A 12,582-nucleotide genomic window follows, 5' to 3' on the forward strand; every position below is an offset into this window, starting at 1 on the left:
GTCGTCTGTTAAAAATGATACGGGCGTTAAGTTGCCACAAAACCCATAGTGTTCAAGACCACTTAACGCCCTTCTCATTCTCAACAGACGATGTAAAACAGAATTTTTGTACAACTGTGTATGTGAGAAAAATTTGTTTGAAAAAGGTTGAGATCTCCACACAAGTGGCATCATAATCAGTGTTAGGGTCCAATCACAATAGTCCCCTCAACTTTTTTAGTCCAGTTTGAGTCAGGTTTATATGGAATTGGGCTTTGTCATGCATTCCTCACATGCAATCTACCAAATGGTATGTCTACCACGAGGCTTGTTTAGGGAGGCAGTCACACAGTGTACTGCAGATTGTATGGTTGTGTACATACAGTGCAGTGCATGCCTGTAATTGTGTGATGCATGTGTTCAGCAGTAGTGAGTGTAGAAAGTTTGGTCAAGAGATGGAGAGAGAGAGAGAGAGAGAGCTGGTTAGCCCAGACTCCCTAGGCAGTCAGTCCGCAGCGTGAGCGAAAACGCACGTATTCATTCAAGTCGTATGCACGGCTGAGCGGTGCTTGCATACGTAATAAGCAGATACATGGTCATGAATAAATCCGTGTAGAACGAGTATTTCTTTTCAGTTTTCGACAATTTTAATATCAACTGAAAGAGAAAACATTAGCAAATATGCTCATGATCAAAATAAAACGGAAAAGAAGAATATAGAATATCAAAATCTCTCTCGAATTCGGTATTGTATTCAAAAATATTCCTTCACGTTTGATGCCAAAAAACTAACCTGAAATCTTTCATGCCCCTCTAAAATATGGTGAAGACTATGTCCGCTAAAGTATAAAGTATCACAATAAGGGCAAGTTTTCTCATCTTCATTTCAATACGGGTCAGGAACTAGCAAAATTCAGAGACATGTCTAGCGTCGAGTTTAAAAAGATTATCCTCGCGTTTGCACCGGAATTCTGGGTCTGTGATTGGTCGAATCTGTCGCAAGACGCGGCGTAGTCGCATCGCGTAGTATCCATTGGCTGCTGACTCAATGCTGTGAGTTCAAAAACTATGTATCAGATAGAAGTGTCATTGATATGAGTAATAGCTGAATAGTGTACAATTGAGTTGGAGGTAATTTGAAAATGAAAGCCTATATTAGTTTCATGAAATCCATGATTTTTTTAAATGTTAGGTTCCAGATTGTGATCGAATTTTCACTCTCTATACAAAACTTGAACTTTACACAGAAACCAATGATGTGTATGTGAGTGTGCACTTACAATGACCCTGAACAATGGACCTGGCTACCACCTGTCCCGAGCTCTGCTGCAAGGCACATGAATGCTTTATCAATTATTCATGTGGATTGCCCTGAGCACTGCTAGTCTGAATTCTTGACACAGGGTGAAATGCATGCACATGAAAGAAGTAAGCACATGTTTCCATGTGCTTGCACACACCACATTTCAGAATGAACAAAGACTAGCTGCGATAGTGGAATTCCTCATGAAGCATTCCAATCCTGGTCATTGTCCACGACCATTGTGTGGGTATCAACAACACACTCCACGCGTGTTCATTCACTACCCCACTTCCGGTAAGAAAACATAATTTGCCTTGTTTTCAACAGCAAAATTCACAACCTTAAAAATGGTGCCCCTCTTCGTTTTTTAATTGATCATACTCGCTCAAGTTTCACGATTGTGAAATCGAAGAAATTACGGAGATCTATTTTCAATACCAGTCAGGAACTAGCAAAACATCAAACTATGATCTAAAAGCTTCTTGAACACTGGCAAAATAATTGTTTACTTTGATGCTAAAATGGACTACTATATTGAGATCAAAAATAGGGAAATTAGGTATCAAATTAATGAGCATAATCAGCTCTATATTCTACCCAACCATCCTGGGTCAAACAATGCACAGCGAAAGCTATGAAAGCTGTTATTGCGACCTCTGCAAAAACTCTCGCAAAGTATCGCGAAATTTCGTCAGTCTCAAGGGCACAAACTGCGCAAACGTGATTCTGAATAAAATTGTCGTTCGTGCCTCATTATCGCACGCGCTGCGGACTGACTGTAGGGAGTGATTAAAGAGCCTGAGCGGCAAAGGTAAGGAAAATATGTTGTGCTGATCATGGGGTCAAGATGGACAGGGATTTTATGTCACACTGTGCCCAAGAGAGTATATTTGTAGGTGGAATGGAAGCCGGGCTTTGGTGCAAAAAACTGCAGATGGCATTTTGAGAATATCAACACCACTGTAACAGTCTTAATTCGAAAATAATTTCTCCTTTCTAGATTTGATTTTTTCACCCCCTAATGTAATGGACACTTAACCCCTGGAATTTAACTGTCAGGAATATCACTACTATCCAGTCTAGTCACAATTTTGTCCACTATTCTGGGAATCATAGTCAAGTATATGATCCTGTTAATACCAAAACTGTCTGATCCTATCCCACATACATGCTACAACTTGTATGTCTGTGTGTTTGTGTGTGTCAATGTGTTCCTTTACCACTTGCTCCCATCCACGTGTTGCCCTATCCATTGACCCAAACTGTTGCTAAAATCAAGCTGCAGTCACAAAAATTTTCACAACATGTACAACATGTTTCACTGTTTCATGTAACAGTACATCAGTGGTATTGAATGTTCTCACCATTCTTGTCTTCCTGTGTTCGGCAGCTGATGGATTTCTCTAGTTCAGTCTCAGAATTTTTTGTTTGACTTGACCAGCTGACTACCCAAGGCAGCCAGCTTTTCTGCAGCTGGTGAAAAATGTCAAATTTCAGATGTTGGTACTGAGCCTGAAGATGATGTTACACAATAGTGTAGTACACTGCCCAAAATAGCACAGTAGTAATTTAAAATCACATCAGCTGGTACTGTTAATGCTGAAATATTTGCTGTACTGTAATTTTCACAGATTTCATGCTCCTTTTAGACAGCTCAAATTCTGAAGCCTGCATGACTACCTTCATGATTTTCGATGCGGGCTAAACTGTGCACTGCGTCAGCTGATAATACAACTCTGTGTGTGTGTATGTTTTGTAAACATATTAAAGCACGTGTGTGTTAATGCTACTGAAGCTGTAGCCTTCTGTGCAGGCCATACATCCAAATCGATCATTTGTGTGAACTAGTACATCAATTTTTCATGCATAACATATTCTCTCATTTGTGAATTGGATGAAAATGTACAAGTAGTAAGCAGTTGCACTGTGCCAATTCAAGAACCCGCAAATATGTTTTTAAGCCCCTCAATTCAAAAAGTTAATTCCATGAAGATAACAACATTGACAGTGTTATGGCATTATTTTGCAGTGTAGTAATGTTGGGCAACTGGCCCCACACTCTTTCAAGTATAGTTAATAGGGATGTTGCTCTTACTGTATTCAGTACACCTGGAATGTTGCGGAGCAGAAGTGATCCATAAGTTCGTTTTGCAATTTCAGTTGTACTACCAGGCCATCGGGAGATCCAGTGGGGTTCTGAACATCGAAGAATATTTTGATGTCGAAGGCGATATCCTTGAGTGGGTGGAATTTAAATCATCACTACACAAGTACTCAACTTTTCACTTTGCTGTGGTAGCCAAGACATCTGCAGGTATGGGGCTGGAAAATGTCACCAGTAAAGAAACCTGCCAGACTGAAGTTGGTGGTGAGTAAAGAAGAGCCTATTTAACAATAAATTACTTTATTACAATCGATTGACAAATTGTATATCAACATAAATAAGCACTGAATTGATCAGTGTTTTATGGTGCTTTCAGACACACCAAGATATCGTATATTCATATGATTCATACGATTCATATTACGTCAAAACCAATCTGTCCATTTTAAGTCCGCACCAGAGATAAGTGAGCTGGGCGCGCACTGCGAATAAGCCCCGCCTACTCATACAATGTATGGATATGAGAGCATTCAAACACAAATATACGTCGTATGGATATAGGATAATGATTTGGAATGGTGCTCAAACCATCGTTTCGATATATGACGTATATTGATATGACGTTTCAATATGAGAGCATTCAGACACATAGAAATATCCTATATCTATACATCGTATATCCATATGTCGTAAATCCAAACGAGAACTCTCTTGTTCGAAAGGGGGGTTAGTAGTAGCCATGATATATGTTGGCCCGTGATTTTTTTTTTTCATCATGGCTACTACTAACACGCTGATCAATTCAGTGCTTATTTACATCGATGTAGGGCAATTTGTCAAACAATTGCAATGAAAACGTCTCAGCGGAAGAATTTCATGAATTTGAAAAATTACTTTATACTGAAAATTTGTAAACTTTTTACCTTCATATATGGTGTTGGCTTAGGGATGTAGATGCTTGTATGCACCAATGAAGTGTAAGTATATCATTACTAGGTATGAAGGCAAGATCTTACAGTATGCATAGGCCTACGGATAACTGTGGATGCATTCTTGATGAGTATTGTTTGAAATTAATCCCTAATTTGTGCATTAAATTGGCAACTCCTAATTTGTCTTCCACATTCCGTTCATCATTATGATTGAAGCTAGACTCCAGTTGCAATGTTGCTTCCACATGCTGTGTGCAGAAAGGCTGTCGCTCATTTTGCTAGTAGCTGCTACAGCTCCTGTTAAGTGGCTTTTCTTTACAGATTGGATTGTGTGCTAATCAAGACATTTTGACAATCTCATTTTTCAGGTCTTTTTGATTGATTGATTGATTGATTGATTGATTGATTGATTGATTGATTGATTGATTGATTGATTGATTGATTGATTGATTGATTGGTTGGTTGATTGATTGGTCAATCGAGCCATCAACTGGTTGGTTGGTTGGTTGGTGGGGTTTGTTGTTGTTGTTGGTGTTGTTGTTGGTGGTGGTGGTGTTGGTGTTGGTATTGGTGTCAATGTTGTTGTTGTTGTGTTCTTTATTATGTTTATGGTACCCATTGCCTTTCTTGAACAGAGCCAGTGGGACCTCCTACATTGCCCACACCTAGTTCTGAAGACATAACAAAAACTAGCTTTACTATCACCATGCCTGAATTTGATGAGAGCAACGGTCCACACAGGTAAGCAAGGCTGCATGGATGTCATTTCCATGTTTTTATTTTCTTCCCAGTTTCCGGAGTGTTCCTCAAGGCCTTTCTATTTTTATGCCTCCGCCACGAAGTGGTGCTGGAGGCATTATGTTTTCGGGTTGTCCGTCCGTCGGTACGTTGTACAATGTACGTCCGTACGTCCGCTTTTGTTTACGCGATAACTTGAGTAATAATACTGTATGTACTGGAATTTTACCAAACTTGGTTCAAGTATGAAGTATGATAGGGCAATTATTTGGTAAGATTTTGGGTGAAATCGGCTAAAGGCCAAAGGTCAAAGGTCAAGGTCAAATCACAAAATTGTATCCGTTTACGCGATAACTCAGGACTGGATAGAGCAAATTTCACCAAACTTTGTTGGAGGATGATGTGTGATGGGACAATTACTTGATTAGTTTTTCAGTGAAATCTGACAGAGGTCAAAGGTCAAAGATCAAGGTCAAATCCTAAAATTTATCTGTTTATGTGATAACTCAAAACTGGATGAAGCAGCTTTCCTCAAACTTGGTCGAAGGATGATGTATGATGGGACAATTAGTTGAGTAGATTTTAGTGACATTGGCAAGAGGTCAAAGGTCAAAAGGTCAAGGTCAAATGCTACAAATATTGCAATTTCCCCGATATCTATGCAATGCCCAAAGGTATTTTCTTGAAACTTGGTGTGGACATGTACTACTGCATAAAGATTCTCCAGAGAGAGTTTCATGTCATAAGGTCAAAGGTCAAAAGGTTAAAGGTCAGGTGAAAATGTTGCAATATCACTTTTCTCGCAAATGGTTCAATGTATCTTTGTGGAACTTGGTACATACGCATGTACTGACTGGCAGGGATTACCTAGGGAATTTAGGGGTCATGGGTCAATAGTCAGGGGTCAAAGGTCAAGATCATCTCAAAATGTTGCTATTTCCCTCATATACTAGTATATGCAATGCTTGCATTATTAGTTTCAAAACTTATTAAAGTAAAAATTCTCAATTCCCCAAATATGTGTACCTGCACTCTTAGAAAATTAAAGCAAACCCAGTTCAAGACATTTCTGACAAACCTGTCATTTCAATATTTTGCCAGTTATGTGAAACTGTCATGGATCACACATTGTGAAGACATTGTACTATATGCCTAATGGGAGAATCATGCATTATGGCGGAGGCATCAGTCACCATAGCGACATTTCTAGTTTTCACTATATGTCTTATTTTACTCACAATTCATTTTTTTGATATATATTGTCAAAGTGTGGGGAGAAATTATTGGGTATAGGAATATGGATGAGAAATTTGTAGACCTGATTGTTTATTTTGAATCATAGAAATATGTCTGAAAGATAATTTTTGTTTAAATAAAGATTTATATGAAAAAAGAATATACAGAATTGACCATTATATTGAATTCAATATATATTTTTCAATCTAGGTATGAATAGTGTTGATTTGATAACTATCATTGACATTTGTGGTATATTGCCAACTGATTTGAACAATGAGAGGATGATTGTTAAACATTCAGCAAACAGATGTGGTGACTTTGAAGATTTTAGGGTAATGAATACAATTAAGAAATTAATGGAAAATGTATGATTTCTGTATTAATGATTTGCAGAAATTGTGTGATTTGAAGAAAAAAAGATGGTCATAATACTTTTAGTATACTTAAGAAAAATTGAAACAAATATTTGTGAGACCAAGATCCACAACGCTTCTCAGTAAATGCAGAAAATTTCAGGATATGAATACAATTTGTATTGTGGGATTCGTATGATTGAAAATATTTCATTGAAGTGCAGGGATTGGAATGTGAGTGGGGACCCTAGTACTGCTTGGGGGGGGGGGGGGGGGGGGAGGGGCAAGAGGGCAGATAGGAAGGGTATTTTTTTTTTTTGGGGGGGGGGTACCTATGTGTAAGTCTGTGTTTAATGTCAGCTGTATATTTTTGGGAGTCACACACTGTTTGTGTGTTGTTGTTTTTTTGTTAATCACAAATTGCTGATTGTTTATTATGTGCATACATGCAAGGTGAATGTTTTTAACATGAGAAATTATAGAAATCATATAAAGACTTATTGAAAAACAGAAAAAAGTGTGTGGGTTTGTATGTGCATACAAAAGGTTTTATTTTAAGCAGATGGCTGGCAAGCAAAAGATGCATTTCAAGGCAACTATGCAGCATCATGTGTCTCTGAATATAAAGACCAAGCATTCTGGACATTTCAGCATCAATTCACAGGATTCTTGTTGTCCCCGCCGAACGAGTTCGAGCAGGGGACTATGAAACGGGCTCCGTACGCGTGTGTGTCCTTGTGTCCGTGTGTCCGTCTGTCTGTCCGTCTGTGTGTGCGTCCGTGTGTGATCAAAATGTTCAATTTGCTACTTCTCTGTCATTTTTGAGCCAATTTTGATTCTGTTTGCTTTATATGATAGCACTACATGGGAGCTTTGAAACCTCTACACAGAATTTCAGTTGTGACTTTTGACCTTGACCTTTGACCTTTATTGTGCATTTTGCTTCGAAATTCAATTCACATTTATTTCGGATATAAAACAAGGTAAATATTACAAGGATTCATGTGGGTGACACCTATAAGAAGCAAACGCTTCTTGGGTAAGGTGCACCCTATTGCAACTGTATAATTAACATAAATAATGATATAATATACAACATAAAAGCAACTAAAAATAAAAAAACATACATACGTACATACATACAAAATACATTCACAAAGACAACAAATAAAAAAAAATAATGGATATCGGGTATTAAGTGAGGCATTAAAAAAAAGTAATGTTGGTTGAAACGTACGTTGACTCAAAAGATGTGAAATATCAGATTGGATAAGTTAAACAGGCCAAGTAAACAGTAAAAAAAAAATCATTCAATTAGTCAATCAGCATTTGAAATATATTATAAGCGTCAATGGTATAATTCCTCTGATTTTTATAGAAAAATAATCAATACTAATGTTAATCAACACTAACATCCAGTGATAATTATTGAAATGAACTTTGAACAGTAACACAAAAGAACAATATAGCATGCAAAATATCAAAAGCAGATACTTATTCGAACATATACAAATGAAATATAATGTCAGTTTTTTAAAGCATGCTTACTATACATGTAAAAACAATTAGTCAGTATTTCATATCATAATTTGCCAGATAAAAAGGAAGTGTAGATGGGAAACGTTGATTTTTGTTGCAGAATCAAATCGGAAGAGATCATATGATGGCACGTGAATTCAAAGCAATGTATTGCACAAGGATCATAATAATGTGAACTAATAACATATGTAAAATACGTAAAATGCATGCGATGAAATACTATTGTGGCACTATAATGTCTGCACCCATTGATGATGAGACAAATAAATATGGAAATGTAAAATGAGGCAAATAAATATACAAACTCAGTTAATGATATGGCACAATAAACTAAAATAATTGTCATAAGAGGAAATGTTAAAATTCATAATGTATCAAGTGATAAATTATAATAAATAAGGTAATAATACATTAGGAATTATACTCAGAATGGCAAACAAAAGAAGAAAAAACGAAGCACAGTATTGCACAAAGATCATAGCAATATGAAACTATAGTATAATATAATAGTGAAATGCATGCAATGTGATACAACTTTATGAGACTTATGAAAATCTACACCCACTGGTAATGGGACAAATTGATTACGGAGATATAAATTGAAGCAAATGAACATAAATAAACTCAATTAATGATACAGCACAATAAAATAATATAATAATAGGGAATGGAAATGATGAAAATCAAATTGCATTGCATGATAAATCATAGTAAACAGGGCACTTTACATTGAGAATTATACACAGTATTGCAACCAGGGGGAAAACGAAGCACAGTATTGCACAGAGATCATAGCTATGTGAAGCTATAGAATACATGAAATGCATGCAATGATGATGAGACTATGTTTGAATGTCTACACCCACTGTTAATGGGACATATTGATTACGAAAATATAAATTGAAGCAAATAGTAATATAAACTCAATCATACAGCACAATAAACTAATATACATGTAATAACAGTGACTGGAAATAATGAAGATCAGATTGCATTGCATGAGAAATCATAATAAAGTGGGCACTTCGCATGAAGAATTACTCAGCATTGCAACAACAAAAACAAAAAAAAACCAGAGTAAAGTTATATACTGTGTCAATGGTAATGCACCTATTCATCGTTGATTGCAAAGGAGGGACATCTTTAATGTCTTCTTAAAAGTAATGAGCTTTAGAGACTTGAGTGAACTTTCTAGATTGTTCCATAACATGGCGCCGTGGTATTTTATCGATTGAGTGTGAGCAAAGGATGTACGAAATATCGGTAGTCTGTAATCATCATTGTGTCTGGTGTATTTTGAATGAATTTTGTTTTGTTGGATGAAATAGTTTGAGAATATTGTTGGGAGGAGTTCATTTTTGAACTTGTACATGAATATGCCTGTCTTAAAGAATATGAGTTTTGTAAGAGGAAGAGTCCCAAGTGTCGTGAAGAGCGGCTCGCAATGAGCTCTAAAATGTGCACTTGTGCATATACGTATAGCTCTTTTTTGAAATATAATAAGTTTGTGCAATCAGCTCTGAGATGCTCTGCCCCACACAAGGCTGCAGTAATTTAAGTGGGGTATTACCAGGGCGTTGTATAGAGAATATAAGGTGGTAGTTGGCAAAAAAGACCTTACACGACACAGTATACCTATTGCCATGCTAATTTTCTTTGAAATGTGAGTTATATGAGAGTCCAATTTAGTCTGTTGTCAATGAGCAATCCAAGAAAGTTGGTGTATTCAACCTGAGTGATTGAAACGCCGTTCATGTGTAATTCAATGTTGGCATAGAGTGGCTGTTTACTTCCTTTGGGATTGAATGTCATGAATTTGGTTTTTGTGGTATTCATGAGTAGTTTGTTTGCCTGAAACCAGGTTGCTATTTTCCCTAATTCTCTATTGGAGTTTGCAACAAGTGATTGAAGATTATCATCTGAAATAAATAGCGTAGTGTCGTCTGCATATAAAATGTACGAAAAAAGATCAGACGCATTCACAAGGTCATTCACGTATAAGATGAACAATAAAGGGCCCAGGATACTCCCTTGTGGCACACCTGTGGTTATCAGGGTTGTAGCAGAATCAGAATCTTTGAAGTAAACGTATTGTCTTCGATCTTTTAAATAGGATGTAAACCACTGAAGCTCCAAGCCTCTAATTCCGTATTGAGAGAGTTTTTGCAGAAGTATGTCGTGATTATTGAGCAAAGGCAATCAAATGCTTTGCTTAAGTCAATGAAAATTCCTAACGCGTTCTTTTTATTTTCAACAAAGGTCAAAATGAATGCTACTCCTTCGCCATTTCTAACCCGATTTCGATTCCGTTTGCTTTATGTGATGGCACTAGGTGAGGGCTTCAAAACTTCTAAACAGAATTTTGACCTTTGACTTCTTTGACCTTTGACCTTGATTTTTGACCTATATTGTACATTGGCTACAAAATGCTGCTCCTTCACCATTTCTAACCCGATTTCGATTCCGTTTGCTTTATGTGATGGCACTAGGTGAGGGCTTCAAAACTTCTACACAGAATGTTGACCTTTGACCTTGATTTTGACCTATATTGTACATTGGCTACAAAATGCTACTCCTTCGCCATTTCTAACCCGATTTTGATTTTGTTTGTTTTATGTGATGGCACTAGGTAAGGGCTTCAAAACTTCTTCACAGAATTTTGACCTTTGACTTCTTTGACCTTTGACCTTGATTTTTGACCTATATTGTACATTTTGCTACTAAATGCTACTTCCGGCGGGGACATGTACGCACCGCGTAATTTCTTCTTTTCCTTGTTTCTTTTGCTTCTTGTTTTGACTGGGGACAGTTGTTATGAGGTGATCTTCGTTCAACTTGCCAACCCAGAAGTTCTGCCAGATGGACCTAACTACACACCGGAAGACACTGAGAGCTACAGTGAGAATATTGCTGAGGGAGTTCCTTACACGGTTGTCGTGCTCGCAGAGTAAGTTCGGCTACTTTTGCAACTTGTCTTCCCAATAAACCGTGTGCATGCGAGCAGCCTTGACTCTATTCTGCAGCAATTCCTGTTTTCATCGGAATTTCTAACCCAGAAGATCAACATTTAATACAAATCTAAGTCCATAGCAATAGATTCGATTTCATTGTTTAGTGTAAATTTGTACAACTGGTACAATCTGGATGAAAACTTTGAAACCCTACTTCATATTTCAGAAACTTTTGCTCTATCCACAGTATGTGCTTTCTTGTCTTTCTTTCTTCCAGATGAACTATTGACTGCTAGAAGTACATGTAAATCATAACAGTTCAAGTGTACGCAGCTGTGATGCACACAAATGAACACCATGAACAATGCAATACAACGCGGGCAATGACCCTATTCACATACATTGTAATAAGGGATATATTGCATGGTTAATTTACCAATTAGATTGCAGAATTTATCATCACCAAAAGATAAGATGCAAGATACAGTTCATGTAAACTTGAACATCTTGTGTTAGTCAGAGATATTTCTGTACCTGTCCTTCAGTGAAGATGATGTACAGTTGTACATGTACATGTATACTTGTAAATCACCTAGTTCTTCTGTGAGCATGCTATGGGAGAGGAGAAACGATACTGCTGCAAATTCAATGATTCTGTATATAAACAGTTCCATCTGCAGTAATTCCATCTTTTGAGATGAATTTTGTTGAAAACTGTATTGCTAATGCTGTTTTTGCAAATTGTACAGTTGCAAATTAAGGTTTGAAATGGGAGGATTTTGTGGAAAAGTTGTTGGAAGGTTACCAAATTCTCTGACTGGTGAAAACTTATAAACAGTAGTTTTTGTGAATGGACAAAGAGAAGCATCAGCACTAGTTATACACTATAAGAGTATCAAACAGTGAAGTGCTGTTGCTGTACATCAGGGTATTGCTACAAAGGTTGTACTTAAGATTGTGATAATGGAAGAATGATTACTGAAATATTGAATTACTATGAAAGTGGAAATTTGCGCGGTGTTTAGATTAACATGCATATTGCACAGCCAGAAACTAACGCAAAATAACAGCAGAGGAATATCTTCACTTGCCATACAATGTATGTTCAGGTGGTTCATGTCTTGGTTCCACAGAATTGAAAATGTGTGAAAGTTGTCTTATGCAGCTGAGCGCGAAAAATTAGTCACATGAAAATATCCACTTTGACAGTTTATTCAATTCATGTCAAGGCTGTCTCATGAGCAAGGAAAAATAAATGAGAGTGAATGAAAATTTGATGGGTACAGGGTGATGGAGATACATTGTATGATGTAGCAAATTGTCTTTCTTAAGACTACTCATTGCAGACTTTGTGTACATCAAAGTTAATTGTTTTTAAAATGTCTTCTGCAGTGAAAGTCAGTTTCAGTTTCAGTTTCAGTTTGATTACACTGCTGCATCTTCC

At 37.0% G+C, this 12,582-nt stretch overlaps 1 protein-coding gene across 1 annotated transcript in view; it reads left to right on the top strand.

Moving 5' to 3' along the window:
• The window catches only part of LOC139729893 (receptor-type tyrosine-protein phosphatase S-like), a gene marked incomplete at its 5' end in the record, with an annotated part of 85,886 nt that overhangs the window by 40,394 nt on the left and 32,910 nt on the right, over positions 1–12,582 (top strand). The window contains 3 exons of the mRNA XM_071640815.1: positions 3,443–3,650; positions 4,954–5,059; positions 10,997–11,134. Of these exons, the coding sequence (XP_071496916.1) occupies positions 3,443–3,650; positions 4,954–5,059; positions 10,997–11,134 (452 nt within the window). The remainder of the gene's footprint in view (positions 1–3,442; positions 3,651–4,953; positions 5,060–10,996; positions 11,135–12,582) is intronic.

This window comes from Diadema antillarum, unplaced genomic scaffold (assembly GCF_040938485.1).
Source record: "Diadema antillarum isolate AM-2024a unplaced genomic scaffold, OU_Dant_1.0 seq00000269_RagTag, whole genome shotgun sequence".
Lineage (NCBI taxonomy): Eukaryota > Metazoa > Echinodermata > Echinoidea > Diadematoida > Diadematidae > Diadema > Diadema antillarum.